This window comes from Acinonyx jubatus, chromosome A2 (genome assembly GCF_027475565.1).
Source record: "Acinonyx jubatus isolate Ajub_Pintada_27869175 chromosome A2, VMU_Ajub_asm_v1.0, whole genome shotgun sequence".
In the NCBI taxonomy this organism is placed as follows: Eukaryota; Metazoa; Chordata; class Mammalia; order Carnivora; family Felidae; genus Acinonyx; species Acinonyx jubatus.
This window is the reverse complement of record NC_069383.1, coordinates 24,567,608-24,585,907: the sequence shown is the minus strand read 5'-3', so window position 1 is coordinate 24,585,907 and position 18,300 is coordinate 24,567,608. Positions and strand designations below refer to the sequence as shown.

Sequence of the window (18,300 nt, the reverse complement as noted above, 5' to 3'; positions counted from 1 at the left end):
TAATTGTGATTTCCCTCTTCTTTTTGTACACGAACTCTACTCTTACAGGACAAAATGCTTAGTGGTTGGAAGAAGGAAAATGGCTTTTTCTCCTTCCCTAAAGAAGGAGGAGCATACGGGGTCCTTATGCCTTGTAATAGGATCCAGTAGCTATGCATTGTGGAATCAGAGTTCAGCTTTTGCCCCTGGCATTTTCTACTGGTGGGACCTAGGGTGTAAATTACACTGAGCCTCATTCCCTTACTCTGTTGAATTGTTTTTGAGGATTAAATACAGTTGGTTTAAAAAGGTGAGTATGATGCGGTTTTAACCTGGAGTTATAACCTATGAGATATAAGAAGTCTATGTACTGACTTGGGAGAGATGTGCCATGAAAAAAAAGATTATTTGGTTAGAGAGCTCAGAAAAGGTTTCCTGATAGGGGTGGATGGCATTTGAACATGGCCTTTCAGAATTTTTGTCATTTTAGTAAGATTCTTTTTTAATTTTTTTTATTTTTATTTTTTAAAATATTCATTTATTGTTGAGAGACAGAGTGTGAGCAGGGAAGGGGCAGAGAGAGAGGGAGACACAGAATCTGAAGCAAATTCCAGGCTCTGGGCTGTCAGCACAGAGCCTGATGTGGGGCTCGAACTCAGGAACTGTGAGATTGTGACCTGAGCTGAAGTCAGATGCTTAACCAACTGAGCCTCCCAGGTGCCCCTGTAAGCAGATTCTTTAGTGCTGAGATAGCAGTCCCATCCAGGCAGAGGATATAAAAAGAGGAAGAGAAGATTCTATTGTGGTTCTTGTTCAGGAAGGAAACAGTTTGGGATATAGTTGTTGGGATGAGAACTGGGCTAACATGTTTGATTATACCCATAAATAGTGACCCAGTAATCTCTCTCTCTTTTTTTTTTTTGTTCCCCTAACCAGAGATCTGGATTCATATGTAAACTCTCATGTTAACTTGGAATTTGATAGCATGCTGATGTTTCTCCCAGATTATAGAAATCAGTCTGTTGCCTTGAATGAGCTCTAGTTTTTTCCTGTGGTAAAAAAAACCCTGACTTAAAATTTACCATCTTCTATATTTTTTAAGGGTATGAGTCAGAAGGGTTAAGTATATTCACATTGTTGGGGGACAGATCTCTAGAAATTAATTTTGTAGAATTGAAGCTCTATGCCCATTAAATAATTTTCCCCCTTTCCCCTCAGGTCCCTGGTAACCAGTGAGCTCCACTTTTTTTGGGGGGGGGGGGGCTGATGACATGAGAGAAGTTTCTAGAATCCATTCAGTAACCTTCTATGATAAAATCTATAATGTCAAATCTGGTGTTATTTTTCTCATTCTTCTATCTTGCTATAGAAATATGACATGTTGTTGGTGTTCTATGCCTGTGAGTCTGGCCATGCCTACTAGCCCTCACTTTATTCCATTCCTCTTTGTGCTCTAGCAACCACCTTGATACACTGAAGGTTTTTACTTTTCCATCTTTACTTACCATGATCCCAACGCATGAAACCATGAATGTAGCCTTGCCGTAGTTGAGCTTTTTAAGATCACAGGAGGATTCACTATACAGAAGAGCATTTAACAACATATCAGGTAGAAAAAGGTTTAGGGTACATTGTTCTCATTGCTTAAATTTTATGTTAACTTCATGGATTAGGCATGTACTGGCTTAGAAATCTCTTTAGTGTACTGTTTGTGTTACCAGCTAAATCTTTCAAGCATTTCTCTCCATCATCTGTTTTAACAATGGAAGCCTTTCTTGTGCACCCCTTCCATTTTTCTTGTTTTTTTACATTGTAGATGGTCCTGATATGTGGGCACTGCCGGGTGCCAGTAGTCTAGAACAGGTCAGAGACAGTATTCCCTGGGGAAAGTGTTGGTTAAAGAGACTGGAATTATCTGGTGTTTGCACGTTTCTTTGTCCAGTTATATAGTGAAGAGGCTTTTGGCCATTGTCTTAGGGGATGGAAACCATACCAGTTATTTTAGCAGATAAACCTGATATAAGAAATTATTAATCAGGTATGAGAATACTAAAACGGCAGAAAGGGGCGCCTGGGTGGCGCAGTCGGTTAAGCGTCCGACTTCAGCCAGGTCACGATCTTGCGGTCTGTGAGTTCGAGCCCCGCGTCGGGCTCTGGGCTGATGGCTCGGAGCCTGGAGCCTGTTTCCGATTCTGTGTCTCCCTCTCTCTCTGCCCCTCCCCCGTTCATGCTCTGTCTCTCTCTGTCCCAAAATAAACAAAAAACGTTGAAAAAAAAATTAAAAAAAAAAATAAAACGGCAGAAAGAGAGCACTAAGGCTCACATAGTGGTTGGTGTTCATTATAAGATGCACCTACCACCTGTAGGGCTGGGAGGACAAATAAGAGACCAGAATATGAAAACTTAGAAATTTGAAGGATGGACCCATTGGAAGGGGGACACAGACCTCTGTTGAGCTGAGGTTTGTGTCTCTAAACTTGAAGGAGAAACACCACGGAGCTGGGACCCAGCTCTGCCAGGAGGGGCTGCCAGTTGATCGGTTCTGGAAAATGTGAGGAGGTGTGCTGAGACTTCTTCTGGGAGCGTTGGGAAAACCGTAAGCTGGAATCAGTTACCGCCACTGGAACAGACCACCATTGCTGAGAGGAGGAAGTGTGGCTCTGGAGTAGCCGACAGGAATAGGAAAGAGTTTGTCCCTTCTTCCTGTCCATTCTCCTGCTAACATCCCCTACTGGCAGAGCCTAACAGGGAACCAGCTGGCAAAGCAGAAACGTGCTTTGGCAGTTTTCCCATCTCAGCATCACAAAGTGGAATTTAAAAAAGGTTAGATTTAAAACTGAGTGACAGTAGGTTCGTAACTGGCACAAATAGTGCATCCAACTTCCTTAATCTCGATGAGCTTCCCGGGAGCTGGTGGCTTTGGGTGGGCATGCAGTACATGTTGAAATTAATTGACCTTTTCAGGTCTGTGGGGGATTGAGTGTGGAACCAGATGGGAGCGAAAAGCCTGTGGGTAATCTGTCAGTCTTGCCACCTCACTGGTATCGAGGCAGATGAAAGAGAGGAAGTAGTATGGGCTCTGGGGCCAGACAGCTCTTTTTTGGGATCTTCTGCTCTGACGTGTGTTGTCTTGGGCATGTTTTTCCTCTGGGTGTCTAACCTCTCAGTTGAGCAAAGCTAGTAATTCCAGTTTAATTGGTTGCTGTGGGGATTGGAAACGAGTTTTAAAGTACCAAGCACACAGTAGGCACTCACATCTTTGGGATGTTTATTTTTCTTTTTAACAAAGTGTTGTAGAAATTCTGGAGTGGAGCCAGCCCCTTGTGTTGGGGAGTGAAGTCAGAAGGTCAGCACTAGGAACCGCATGTGGTGGTCACAATGGGATGGTGATGTGATCGACATAAAAATGTTGTTAAATAGGCACGGTTAAAGTTTCATTTATCAATTTAGAGTGACATTACATAATACAGGAGCTTAAACTGCATTCTCAGTGACCAAGATACCAGCCTCGGATCCACGACACAAATGGCCATGGATGACAACTACTGTTGCAGACAGAGTGGGAGGCTCCCCACCCACACCCTCTTTTACCTGACTCTTCTGGGGATCTGGTCACTTGCCTGTTTGTTCATCAGGTGCAAATGGCTGGTACAGAATAACCTCAACCCCTTCCTGACTGTGTTAATTCCAGATTGGGTGAAAGTACAGTCTCTTTCCTAGCAGCAGCCTCTAGAGGTCTGGATTCCATTTTGTCAAGGTCTCCTCCTGCGGTAGGGCAAGGTATAATGTCTACATAAAGAAATTGCCTTGCCAGTTTGGGGCTGGACATGCATGTCTGTGCTGTTCATAGGGCTGGGAACTTGATTTGTCCATATTTCTCCATGGTGATAGTGGGTGATAAATGTTGTAGTTTTCTGATTGATGACAGGTAGACCAGAGAGTAAAAGAGAGTCATCTTCGTTCTGTAGGGTTAGAATGATATCTGTCCTGAAAAGTCACAGGCCTCATTTTAGTGAATGAAACCCAGACTGAGAGTACTTTGAATTTGGTGGATAAAATATGTGGCCCTAGACCTGACAGCCTGATTTAGACCTTGGAGTGATGCAACTGGCAAGTCAGAAACTCAGTGTCTAAAGGGAGACCTTAAGCTGCTCACTTACATAATTCAGTCTGGGGTTTTTAAATGCACCGCAATTTATTGCACAAATTTGACTGGAAATCTGGCTCAATTGAAGGTTCCACTGGCACTAGCTAAATAATGGTGTCCTATCCAGCATCATTTTCCCTCTGTGTTGTTCCAGGAAGAAACTTTAATAATTATTTTTTAATATGGTGAAGAAGGAAAGGCATTCACAAAGAAACCTTTCTCTAACAAAAAATTATCTTCTGACTGGGCTTCCCTAATTGTGTGGTCTGTTACAGAGAAAATTGGTTTCCTATTGTAAGAGATTTATTTTCTTTTCCTCCTTTTCCTTCCTCCTCTTCTAGAACTGTGGGAGGGCTTGTGGCACATCACCGTGCTGGATGGGTTTCATCTGGCATGTAGCCTGTACTTTAAGTAACGGGGTTGTCTCTTCGGAGGGCATTGGCTCTCCATTTTTAGCCTGGGATGAAGGGGTAAGAAATGTGGGAGAAGATTTCTCCATTACTAGAAAACATGATTTGGGGCCAACTGGTTAATTATGAGCTTCCAGTGAAAAGGAAAGCCGTTCCAGAAGGGAAGAGCCAGTTGTGATATACCGGTCCCTGCTGGTTTCCATTACCTCGTAGACCTCCAGGCCTGCTTTTGTCCTTGAAGATTCTTTCTCCCTGCTCCATTTTCCCTTCTGCCTTTAAACTCTGGTTTCTTATTTGCAGACGTTTTGTGTTCCTTCCATTGAAGGGGTTTCCCATGTTAACATTGATTCGTGTTTGTAATCGATCTTCAGAACTACTAGCTCAGTAGAAAGAGGCCCTGCTAGAGAGTCACTGATTATTTTTTATTTCCTCCCAGCTCCATTTGCTCATTTGAACAGCACACAGAATGCGTCATTCAGCATAACTTTGCACCTGTTAGGATTGTTGCACATCAGTCTCCAGAACACAGGAAGGGCCCTGCGGTCTTCCTGGGCGTTCTCTTTTCTCCTGTCTCAACCATCACAAAGCCCACCCCAGCACATGCCCTTGCCTAGGCTTAAGTTTAATCTCAAATGTATGAATTTGGGGCGGGACACTGGTGCTTTCGATTCCACATTAGGAAATCTGCTTTTATATTGTAAGTTTACCATCATTTATTTTTGTGTTGAGCTGCCACACTTGATATTTTTAAAATATCAGTTCAGTTTTACTTAAATTCTGAATGGTACTGTAGGTGTGCCCTGATTTCTCGTAACCATTAGCTAATGATCCAGTGTATTCTTTTACCCACAAAGATTGTAAGTAATAGAATTCATTGTGTCACACATGCAGAGAGAACAGAAGAATGCTTTAAATTCTTAGCCAAGTCAAAAGAGGGCAGACTGATTTTGGATTTTGTATATTTGTTTTTTTCTAACATTACACGCTGCGAATTAGAGTATTACTTTTGCATTACTGCTTACAGAGAGCCTAGATTTTATATTTGTACAGTGAGATATCTAGCCTGGAACATTTTTAATCATTATTCAGTAATAGAATTTGTGGAGTATAGCATATTACTTGGTAATATTAGCCGGAAGGTAGAGACATTAGAAATAGCTCATATTCAAGTAGTGCTCTATGAGAGGCATTCATTCTGCTAACAACGGTATGAACCTACAGTGATATTGCCCTGCTCCCTCCCACCCTTTGTAAATTCACTTTGATATCTATTAACCAGCTCCATTTATTCCTGTAATTGCAAGAACTGTAGGGGCGCCTGAGTGGCTCAGTCAGTTAAGCGTTCGACTTGGCTCAGGTCATGATCTCGCAGTTTGTGAGTTCAAGCCCCATGTCGGGCTCTGTGCTGACAGCTCAGAGCCTGGAGCCTGCTTCGGATTCTGTGTCTCTTCCTCTCTCTGCCCCTCCCATACTCATGCTCTGTCTCTGTCTCTCAATAACAAATAAACATTAAAAAAATTTTTTTAAATAAAAAATATTGTAAGAAGTGTAGTTTGAGTTTAAAAAAATAAATCTTTTATTCCCCCATTTTATTCTCTCAGCATGTTGAATTTTCTAGGAATATGGCACTATGCTAGGCACTTTCTGAGCAGTATAAAGATCTTTTTTCTCTTGTAGCTATCTTCCCTTATGTGGTCTGGTAGGGAAGATAAGACCTATATGGAGTAATTAAATTACGGTAATACAAGGCAGAAAGTGATTAGTGGTGTAACTTTGGCGTATCTCTTCTGTCTCTTGACATTTTAACTCTTGTTAACATCCATGTTAGATGTTGTAAAACTTAACTCAGCTAAGTAGCTTTGCTTCTCTGTAGCACTGAAAGTATAGATTTGGTTTTCCCGTGGAATTTATATTACCTGAGATGTGCCTTGATTGTGAACTTAGAGTTGCTTCAATTTGTACTAATATATCTATCCCTTGTATGATTTTTACAGAGTTTTGAAATAATTTTGCCTGCTTTTCCCTCTTTTCACCTGTGTAATGCCAGGTAATTCTTAAATTGCTGATTCTTCGGAGGAAACTGAGGCAGATGAGCAGCCAGGAGCTGCTGGTGCCAGAATCATTGTTTCGAGCCCAGCTTTTTATTCTGTTGATCAGCAGCAAGCTGCTCACTTACTCTTGATCATTTCTTGCCATCAAATGCTTGAGGAATGTTTGAATTCAAGGTCCAGGGCAGCCCTTTCGTCTCTGACTTCAGGAATAGTGAACTTGAGCTTTGTTCTCTTCAAGGATCCGATGCCCTTTCTGTCTCATTATCCAAGTCTTATCAGCAGAATCCTCACTATTCCTCTAGGAAAGGTGGCACAGACGTAGTTCCCCCTTGGAGCAGACTTCTATTTTCAGAGCAGTTGGTGAGTGGGGGAAAAGATTTTGCCCTCTTACTTGTTGGAAGCCGTCCTTGTGTGAGGAGAAGATGACAGGGCAGGACTCCAGAGTCTTTTTTATTTTCAGTTTTCTTCCCGGGTCTGGGACCAGCTCTGCTGTGGGTTACACAGCTTCTTCCTTATGAGCACTGGTGTTCTCACCTTGTGAGCACTGGTGTTGAGGTCTGTGAGGGGTAGTGCTGTTCCTTTATTTCACTCTCTCCTATGCCTGCAGAAGTATTTGTAGCTAAGTGAAGGGACCCCATATGGTTTGCTGCTTGGATAATGGTTTTGGAGCATCGTAGAGCCTTTACCGTATTTATTCTTAAAGTCTTGACAGGGTCTTGGGGGAAAAAAGGACCTGATATTTGGCCTCCCCCCGTACACCCTCCTTTCCCTCTCTTGGCCTTACTGCATCTGAGCAATAAATAGCAAGTACTTCTGAAAATGCTCCTAGTTGGCTAATGTAATTGAGTAGAAGAACAGTCTCCAGAGACATTTTTCCCCCTTTCATGATGGTCTTGAAAATGGTACTTTAATTTGGGGATGTGCAAGTTCCTGTGGAACATAATCATATGCTATGCACTGCAGATGACGGGTGAGTCCCTTCAAGGACATGAGGCTGCCTAAATATGCTCTGCTTCTTTCCCTCTTTGGATACTGTGAAGCCGTTTTCCTGGCAGGTTGCCAGAAGACATTTGTAACTGGGCCTGTCTTGGGGAATTGTCACTTCCTCTCTTTTGCTGTCACCGTGGCTAGTCTAGGTCTAGACCACTGTGTGTCCGAGGACGGGGCAGACAGGAGAGAGGATATGCCTACTTTTGCTGTTCCCTGCCAAGGGGAAGGTTGGTTTTCTCTCTTGATTCTCAGATTCCACATTTGGTCTTCCTGTAGCGGACTTGAGGAATATTTGAAAATCTTGTTTTGCCACCATTACTAGAATGTTTCAAGTTGCCTTATCTGTTTAGAAGTTCAAGAAGTATATTGAGTTACCTCCAACTACATATACAGAGATACATCTGAATTCCCTAGTTATTTAGTTGTTTATTTTGTTTAACCATTTGACATTAATCAAACACTTCAGTATTGCTTCTGACTTTTAAACCTTTAACCTCCCTTTACTTGCCATTGTTTTAAGTGGGGCTAGGTGCTCAAAATATATACAGCAGCATTTCTCGAAAGTGTGGTCCACAGACCTTCTTGCTACTTTCTAAAAATACAGAATTAAGGAAATCACATACCAGCCTTACTGAATCACAATATCTGGTGTGGGCCTGGCAGTCTGCATGTTTACAAGCTCCCAGGGGAGACTTAGGCACACCAAAATGTGACAACCGCTGGTAGGTGGTGATTGCTTTTTGGAGGTAACAAGCCAAGAGTACAGTGTCCTGCCCACCAGCAGTAAGCATGGGTCTCTGAGATAGCTGGGTCCACAGTCCTGGTTCTGCTGTTACCTGTTACATGAGCTAGGAATGTTCCTGTTCCTTGCTGTAAAATTGGGATCCTGATCCTTGCCACCATCCAGGTAGCACCGCTGTCAGCATTCAGCCTGCTCGATAGGATTGTTATTGTAGGTGTCATAGGGTGTCATTGTAGGGGAGGAAAGTTTTCCTTCCCCTCTAGGGTCCCTGTGTGGGTCTGAAAATTAAACTGACAAAGATAGATTATAAGGAGAAAGACATGAAGATTTATTTAATGTAAGACTTATATGACATGGAAGCTTTCATAAGGAGATAAAGATGCTAAGAAACAGACCTGAGTATTTTTATGCTGGGTCAGTGAAGAACGGATTGCCTGGTAGAAATATGATGGGTGAAAGAATACGAGGGAAGTGTCAAGGCCTGTTGGTTTTGATTCTTCACAATGTCATCTTTTCTTTGGAAATAAGGATGCTCTTTTCCTTCCCCCGAATATAGGAAGGCATCTCCCCCATGAGGTTTTATGACCTGTTGGAGGTGAGAAGAATAGGGATAAGTTCAAAATGACCTTCCTATTTCTATTGTTTTCTCAGACTCCTTCTACTTGAACCCCATCATTAACAATAGTATTTATTATTATACCTTAAATTCCGGTGGGTTTTTTTTTTAATGTTTATTTATTTTTGAGAGAGTCAGAGGGAGAGACAGAGCAGGGCAGGGGCAGAGAGAGAGGGAGACAGAGAATCCCAAGCAGGCTCTGCATTGTCAGCACAGAGCCCGATGTGGAGCTCGAACCCATGAGTTGTGAGAGCATGACCTGAGCCGAAAAGAAGAGTAGGACACTTAACCGACTGAGCTACCCACGTGCCCCACATTCCAGTGTTTTTATACATGTTATTAGATCCTTAAACATGAGATCAGCAAGGTCAAATATAATTGTCAGAAAAATTAAGAAAAATTGAGGGTCCTGTGAAAACAGTGGAACTTCAGGGGCATAATCATGGGGGTGAAAGTGTAGCCCTTCTAATCTTATACCTGTGAATTTTTATAATCACTTTTTTTTCTAATTTGATTTTCTAATTTCATTTTTTTTTTTCTAATTTGATTTCTAGTGTTTACCATCCCCTCTTTGCCTCATGGAGATATGTATGAAATGTATTGCCTTGTGAATTTAGGACTTAACTCAGACCGTGTCTCTTTAATAGACCCTATTTACCTTTGATTGGCAGGGTGAAATGGAGCTAATTAGGAATTAAACACCTTTTTTTCTATGAAACAACTCCTGGAGAAATGTTTGGATATACGAACTTTCGCTGTATGGTCCTTTAGGTAGAATGGTACAAACTCTCTTCCATTTGGCCAAGTTTTGAACCTTTCCCCAGGTGCCGACTGTCGCTTTCAAGTTAGCTGACCACGTTTATTAAAAATATGCTACTCTGTGTTAAGGACCATAAAACAGTGGATATCCATGTGGATTCTGTCTCCTGGCTGCCAAGGGAATTGAAAGGTTCTTGATTGTAAATATGCCCAGGGCATGTGGTAATGTTCCTATGTTCAGTCTATAATTCAAATGGAAATAGGAGCCTCTGTTTATCAAAATGCATGTGTGTCAGGGCAGCTGGGACTGGCCATTACTTACTGTTGGAAATTTTATCCATTTTAATCTGATCATGTCTGTTCTTATTTTAGTTCAACGGTCATTTTTTAAAAATCTTCATAGAGTACAGTTCTGCTTGGCTACTTTAATTAATATTATTATAGTTCAGGTCTCCTATTAAAAACAAAAATCAAACTTCTTTTTGACCCTGGTTAGTTGAGAGCACATTTGTAGTTAAATTTTTCCCCTTCTGTCTCATGGAAGGATATATCTATGAACTTTTTTTTTTTTTGAGGGACAAAATGGAATTTAATTCATTTTTTATGAGGAAAAGAATGGCTGTTTGTTTCATATTTTATTCCTGTGCAGTAAAGTATTCCCTGAGCAAAGGGAAAATGTTGACCAAACAAGGTTTGGGGTTTGCTATCCCTAAACATTTTTTGCTTAAGAAACATTCCAACATTGTTGAATAATCTAGTAGGCATTCCTTTCTCGGCCTTGGTATTATACCACATGTGCTTCAGGCCCTCTTTTTTTTCTTTTTCTTTTTCTTTTTCTTTTTCTTTTTCTTTTTCTTTCTTTTTCTGTTTCCTTCTTCTTTTTCTTTTTCTTTTTCTTTTTCTTTTAAAGACAGAAAACCTCACAGAGATAGTTGGAAGTGCCATGTACTCATTCTCAAACCCATTCTTTCCCTCTGTTCCTTTTTTTTTTCCACTGCCCATCTCACATCAGTAACCACTGTCTTTGATTTCTTTGCATTTTAAACTTTTGTTGCTTATATGCCTCTATGTTGCTTGCGTGTGGTTTTAGTCAGTATTTAAGTGGGATTTTACTGTAGCATTCTACAACTTGCTTTTCCTACTCAATATTTTTTGAAATTTGCTCATTTGTTGGGTTGCTTTAATTTAGCATAACAGCTCTGTAGTATTTGACTCTGGGGTCATACCATAAACATTGTTACTGTGAGTGTTGTTATATTTGCTTGCACATATGAAACTTTTCTACGGTATATACCCACGTCTAAGTAGAATTTCCTAATTATAGAGGTGCATATCTTCAACTTTAACCAAATGATGACAAGTAGCACCATGTCAAGATGCCATAGTATTTGAGCCATTTTTTACTCCCTATCTGTGGTTAACAGGGCATTTGCATTTCCCCACGTTTTCACCTTAAAATTTTTGCCAATGTGGTGGATCATAATTTACTTAATTTCCTTGATGATTAATTAAAAATTACTTTTTTCATATATTTAGTGTCCAGTTGGAGTTTTTTCGTGAAATGCCTGTTTATACCTTTTGTCGGTTCTCCTGTTGGATTGTTTCTCTTTTTTTCTTATTGAGTTGTTACAATTCTTACTTTCTTTACAGAGCAAATCGGAGTAATCAGAATATCCAGTGATTCTTACACCACATCTACCGACCTGACAGTATTTGCATGCACACACCTGAGCTGAATTACGGTGTAAAGAAAGCCGCTCCCACCTTGCCTATTCAAGGACATTGCTTTGGAAGTTCTGTCCTCTCTCTTCTACGTTGTCAGGTTTTTGCTCTCTGCTGGACCATTGCCTGTCTTTTCTCTTATCGAAAATGGAAAACGGAAGTACTTTCTCTTTGCCCTGCCTCCTCTGCCAGCTGCCACGTAATCCCTTCAGACTCCTTTGTGGCACAGCTTTCAAAAGCATTGCATGTGCTTGCTTTTTCCAGTCCTTCACTTCCCATTCCTAGTTCCAGTCAGCCTTCCACCCCCGCTGCTCACCCAGAACTCTTCTTGTCCAGTTACTGATGGATGACCTCTACTTAGCTTAATGCATCATGCAAATCTTAGTGTCGCCCTCCCCGCCCCCGCCCTGGTTTGCTGCACTTGACACCATTGGTCATTTCCTCCTTCTCAATTCACTTTCTTTTTCTGGCTTCTAGGGCCTAATGCTCCGGTAGTTTCCTCCTACCTAGCTCACTGAGTGCTCCTTCTCACTCTCCTTTTACAAATTCCTCTCTTAGCCCTTTTTAATGTTATAATGTCTCAAGGCTCAGTCCTCAAGTCCTTTTCAGACCACCTATGTGCCAGTCACTCCCAAATGTGTACCTTCAGTTCAGAGCTTTCCTCCCAACTCCACCCTTGTTTATCCAGCCTGTAGACTTGGAAGTCTAGCATGTTAGGAACTAAACTCCTGATCATCTCCTCTGATGACCCCACCCGTTTTTCTTTTTGCTCACCTAAAAACCCTTGCAGTCATCCTTGGCTCCTCCCTTTCACACCTCTCATGCCTTCTGTCAGAATATTTCCCGATTCTGATCCCTTCTTACCTCCTTCACTGCTCCCTCCTTGATGTAATCTACCACCATTTGCTGCCCAGATTACTGTCCTAGTCTCCTAATGGATCTCTTTTTGCTTTACCCTTTTCTTGCTGTAGTGTCTGTTATCAACAAAGTGGTCAGAGTAACCTTTACAGATGTTAAGTCAGATGTGTGTCTTCAACTCCGATTGCTCTCCCCTTGTGCATGCTGCCATAGCTGCAGTGGTGTCTTCGCTGTTCCTTGAACCCACTCAGGGTCTTGGCTTTGGCTGTTTTCCCCGTCTTTCTCCAGATGGCTCAACCCCATACCTTCTTCAAGGCTTTGTTTTTAACAGACCCTGATCACATTACAACAGTGGCTCTGCACTCCAGCTCGCTCTCATCCTGCTCTGCTTTTTCTATATCTGTTTCAGTCATCAGCTACTAAGTGTTTGTGCTTTGGCCTGTCACTTTGTTCATGAAGTCTTTTCACTAAGGAACTGCTTTAATTTTAGTGGAACCACATTTATTAGTTGTTGTTGTTGTTTTTTGTCTTTTGTTTTTTTTTGCCTCATGGTTCCTCCCCCCACCCCCTTATTTTAAAGTTTATTCACTTATTTTTGAGAGCGTATGAGAGGGAGCGAGAGAATCCCAAGGAGACTCTATACCCAGCTCAGTGTGGATCCCGATATGGGGCTCGATGCCACGACTGGGAGATCACGACCTGAGCCTAAATCAAGAGTCAACTGACTGAGCCACCTAGGTGCCCTGGTTTGTATTTTTTCAGGTCTTGTTTAAGAAATCCTGGAGCATCCCTAGGGATATTAGATATTTGAGCTACAGGATGAGCTAGATAAAATTTGGTTTCAGGTTGAGGCCCAAAACTAGGGGGTTGAATATAAGGCCTTGATTGGAGGTCTCTTTCATTCCCTCTAAGTTAGCATTGAACGACGTTTTGGCAATAAGCCAAACAACTCCTGTAAAAATGCCAGGTGTGTCTTTAGATGCTAAGGTTTGGGTGTTGGGCCTCCCTTTCCAAACCAGTGAGGTATAGATAATTAAAGTTATCTCTAATGTAGGAGTCATTTCAGGGTCTATATGTACCATGTCCTTTCTCAGGAAGAACAGTGATTACAGTACATACTGGTTTGTGTATTATCTGTCCACCAGATAAAGCAAGAATTCTCTTCTATTTTTATTTTTTTAAAAATATTTCTGTGTAAATTAGATTCTAAACTAGACAGTCCTTTTTATCAGGCAAGATTCTGCTAAAGTCCTGTTTTCTCAGAATACATTCCATACCTCAGTTGCCTCCTAGAGATTTCAGAGGCTTTTATGTACCTGGTAATTTGGAGGAATTGCTTTTACTTTGTGGTTTCCTAGGGACTTCTAATATCTCTCTTGTAAGATGTTTGCAGATGTCAATAGCTACTAGCTCTGAAGGGTTAGAGTAACAAGATCATTCTATTTTCACTTCTGATACCTTGTTTTCTGCTTGTGCTATTAGTTCTTTCCCGGCTTCATGAGAGACATGTAATCAGACTCTGAAGTTGACCGTTTTTTGATTGGGATATTTGTTGGCATAGTATTTACTTTTCCTTCATTCTTTGAGAGCATTTTGTCTTGGGTCAGTCCTGTTGAGTCTTTCTTATTCAGACAGCCATTTCCTTCCCTCCCCTCCCCTCCCCTCCCCTCCCCTCCCTTCCCTTCCCTTCCCTTCAATGTTTGTGTATTTATTTTGAGAGCAAGAGAGGGAGAGTGAGACCATGAGCAGGGAAAGTGGGGAGAGAGAGAGAAAGAGAGAGAGAAACTCAAGCAGGCCCCACGCTGTCAGCGCAGAGCCCTGATTGATCTCCTGAACCATGAGATCATGACCTGAGTCAAAATCAAAGAGTTGGATGCTTAACCTACTGAGCCACCCAGGCGTCCCCAGACAGCCATTTTCATTTATTTAGGTGTACCTCATCTCGTGACCTTCATCTGAATTCTTGATAAAACCGTATCTCTTAGCTTTTGTTCATTGTTTTGGAGTTCCAATCAAGTGATACTGCCTTGTGATCTCTTTGGTGTTTCAGAAAAAGTAGAGTAAGGTTCATACATTCAGGTTCTGTGACAGATCATGAGGCTATGCAAGGTAAATGTCCATACTTTGTTCAGTTCACTTTTTAAAATACTGTTCACTTAGGCTTGTGTAATTATACAGCTACTCTCTGTAAATAGGTTGTCCTCTATTGTGTGGTAAATATGAATATGCTGGCACTTCTTTATTCCCGAGGGCTTATTTTGATAACCATTGATTTTGTCTGTATGAAAAATCCTGTTCATTATTGGCACCTAGAATCTTCTGTCTAGCCAGCATTCTTTCTGTATCATTGAATGTCATCATAAGCTCTGTTTTATGGCTTATATATTATACTTGGCACCTTCGTCGTGACTCAAAATTTTGATTGGACTGCCTGGATATTTATAAAATATCCGTAACCCTGTATATCTGCCCTGTATTACCCAGAACTCCCTCTACCTGGGCAACTCTCATGTATTCCACTTCCCCTTTTCTTTTTCCTGTAAGAAAAAGTTCAGTTCGGTGTTACTGTTTCTTTAAAGATTTTCATATTCAGGGCCATACCTCACTTATTAGGCAGTGATCGTGACACCCCAGGGCTTTGGTCAGGGTATGGCCATCGATGTTCCTGTTAAGAGCATGTGGAGGCTCACACATCCAAGAAGGAATAGAAACTTGGGTTCATTTCTGAACGTGCCTCCTTAACTTCCAAGAAGAGTACCATAATGCTGCTGCTGCCTTTTGGTCACTGTTGTTTGAACCAGAAGAATCAGAAGGCAGTTAGATGACGAATGTGAAGCTCACACTCAAATTATGTGTATTCTCATAAGAGGTTTATCATGGCGATATCAATGAATTGAAATGTTTAAATAACGTGTTCTGGACACCAAAGCTTGATCAGGGTCTAGGAGGAAACACCTATTTCAGTTCCCTTGACCTCAGTCTTATCATTAGGATTAGTTTAAATATGGGGTATTAAAATGATAAAGATTTTTTATTTAGGAGGAGTTGGCTGTTTATGAGAAGAAATAATTTGAATGCTTCTTTGAGTGTGGAATGGATTATAAAGAGATCTTGTTTTGTCAGAGGTGTAATGGATGGTAAAGGTAAGGCCGGGTGAGCTAACTGTACAGGATGGTAAGCAACAGCACACCTCTGGGTCAGGAGTTCGTCCTTGATTTTCTTCTTTATTTGTGAATTTTCCCTGCAGCGTTAATGGTCCAGGAGATTCTGAAATCTGTACATAGTCTTCTTCTAGCTTGGTTGCGTTTTGTGTGTTGTGTGTGTGTGTGTATGTGTGTGTGTGTATCTCTCTCTGTCTCTCTCTCTCTCTATATATATATATATATGTATGTCATTTTTCATATTTCTTTTGTATTTAGTTCATCCAGCCATTACTTGAGTATGAGGGGAGGTAGTGTACTTGGCTCTAGGGTCACAGAATAACAGAAGTGGATGGGATTTCTGTTCTTTTGGAACTTCTGGGTTAGCTGGGGAGAGATACTAAAGTAATCATAGCAAGTGATCTAGCTAGCATCTCCCTGTTTCTTTTAACATCCTCCACCCCTCCATTCTCCCCATCAAAAGGCAAACTTTTCTAGACTCCATGTATGTGTCACCATGAGTTAGAATATTGGATTCTTTTTTTATCCGCTCTATCCATTCTGTTAATTCATTTCTTAAAATGCTTCTCATATCTCTTCAGTTTCCTACCCATTCCCTCTTCTGTCAAGTTCCTCTAGAACTTTCTCTCATATTCCCCAAGTTCTGTGCTTAGAATAGTAACCCTTTTGGGGAGAAGTCTGGGGCCTGTGAGATAATGAAAGAATTGTGTATGTCGATATTCATGCATGTGAGTGTTGTGTTGAAATACTATTTATTCCTGCCCCCTTTAGCTTGTTCTATTTTTTAAACTCTAATTTTCTTCCTAGTTTTTTCTTACCCTGTAAACTCACATTAATTCAGTGAAACCTTGTCACCTTGTCAGTGAAACATTTCCTGATTACTTCTTTCTTTCCACTTCCCTGAACTCTGATAGCACTTAGTCCCTAGTCTATATCACAGTTTAGCACTTACTCAAAACTGCTTTGTGTTGCCATTTCGTATCTTTTCTTGTGTTACTCTGTTAGGTTGCAAATATTTTGAATCTAGGATTATAACCTGTATTTACAGAGAGCTTTGTATGGGTCTGTTGGTTGGTAGGTGCTTAATAACAGCTTACAGAATAATGGAACTAGATTCATAGTGTATCTATGAATATTTGGAGGGCCCTAATACTTACTGAGCTTCTTCTGTACCACAGTTAATACAGGTGATGACCACTTAGGTTGTTTCCAGGTTGGGTAACTATAAACATTCCATTAGTTATTATTTATTTATTAAAAAAATTTTTTTTTAATGTTTATTTATTTTTGAGAGACAGAGTGTGAGCAGGGGAGGGGCAGAGAGAGAGAGGGAGGGAGGGAGGGAGGGAGGGAGAGGGAGACACAGAATCCAAAGCAGGCTCCAAGCTCTGAGGTGTCAACACAGAGCCCCACGCGGGGCTAGAACTCATGGACCACAAGATCATGACCTGAGCTGAAGTCAGACGCTTAACCTGCTGAGTCACCCAGGAGCCCCTCCATTAGTTATTTTTGAGTCTATCATGTGAAAAAGATAATCTTATTCCCTATAAAGTATTTCATCCAAATATTTATTAATTATTTACGGTGTATCTAGCACTTAGTTAGTATCTGTGATATGAGGAGGCAGTATATTTCCAACGTAGCATATTTCAGATGTATTCCAGTGTCTGGTTTTATTGGCTGTGTTCATTTGCCTGTTTTTTGTTTTTTGTTTTTCATTCCTGATGTGACACTTTGTTTTTCTTTTAGGATAAGAACAAGAAACTACGTCCCCTATATGACATCCCCTACATGTTTGAAGCTCGGGAATTTCTTCGAAAGAAGCTTATTGGGAAAAAGGTAAAGGATGACAGAAACATATTTGCAAATTATTGGGGATCATCGTAAGCTGGGCCCTTGTCATGGAATCCCAGAGACCTGCAGATGACACTCATCCACCAAGTCAAGTGGAATTACTTTTGATACGAAGAGGGGCGTGTCTGTGTATCGGGAAGTGGTATCCCATGGGAGAAATTGAAAATTGGGGCCCTGACCACAGTGTGATTGCCAAAGCCCTCACAGCATGCTCTTTCCAGGGTCCAGGCTCAATTCCAGTTTCAATAATTGCATATTGCCCTGAGCTTCATTTACTTGGCTCTCTCGTTCCCTTCAGCCACCTCCATTAAAAGTCGGTGCTGTGGGATATGCTATTGAAGGAAAGTTTCCTATTTTTTTCTGCCTCCCTTGCTTCTGAGGGATAGGTTGGCTGTTGAGAAGAGGGGCTCTCCTGGATTGGGAGCGTGCTTCCTGAAGTGAACTGTGGTGCATATGCCTCCTCCACTTCTTCGGCTTTTGTCATATTTCCTGGAGCTTCTGCTGCAAGTGTGAGGGGAGCCTTGTGTGGTTTCCCAGGAGTTCCTGTGAAGCCTTTGGTGCAGCACATTGACTTTCTAGTCTAGTGCAATAGCTCAGAGACCCTAAGAGTGCATTTCCTTGTGTTCTTAGAGCATAATTGTGACCAGCTGCAGAACTTGCCATTCTGGGAGGCTGAGAGTGAGCCTCTGAGCATTCCCTTATTTTCCCTGCCCTCCCCACCGTCAGTATTCTGGGCAGGTGTCTGTGTCCTTGATGAACAAAGGAAATGAATGGCGTCGTTCCTTTGATGGCAGTTGATGGAAATCTGTTCAAGGAGAGACTGTGATTTGTCTTTTCTGTACTTTGCTTCAGTGAGGGTTGTTCTGGAAAATACCTTGTTTTGGGTTGATTTTTCCTATATCTTCAGAAAGATAAGGCCATTCTGCTGTATATCTGGCCTTAACACATTAATGCCACATTAGCATTCTTTACCTAAATGCAGATTTTTAATGATGTGACAGGTTTGATAAG

The 18,300-nt window shown here is 41.4% G+C and overlaps 1 protein-coding gene across 2 annotated transcripts in view; it reads left to right on the top strand.

Moving 5' to 3' along the window:
- The window catches only part of SND1 (staphylococcal nuclease and tudor domain containing 1), a 420,776-nt gene that overhangs the window by 134,535 nt on the left and 267,941 nt on the right, over window positions 1-18,300 (top strand). For both annotated transcript variants that reach the window (XM_027075404.2, XM_053218125.1), the window contains one exon: window positions 17,185-17,274. In XM_027075404.2, the coding sequence (XP_026931205.2) occupies window positions 17,185-17,274 (90 nt within the window). The remainder of the gene's footprint in view (window positions 1-17,184; window positions 17,275-18,300) is intronic.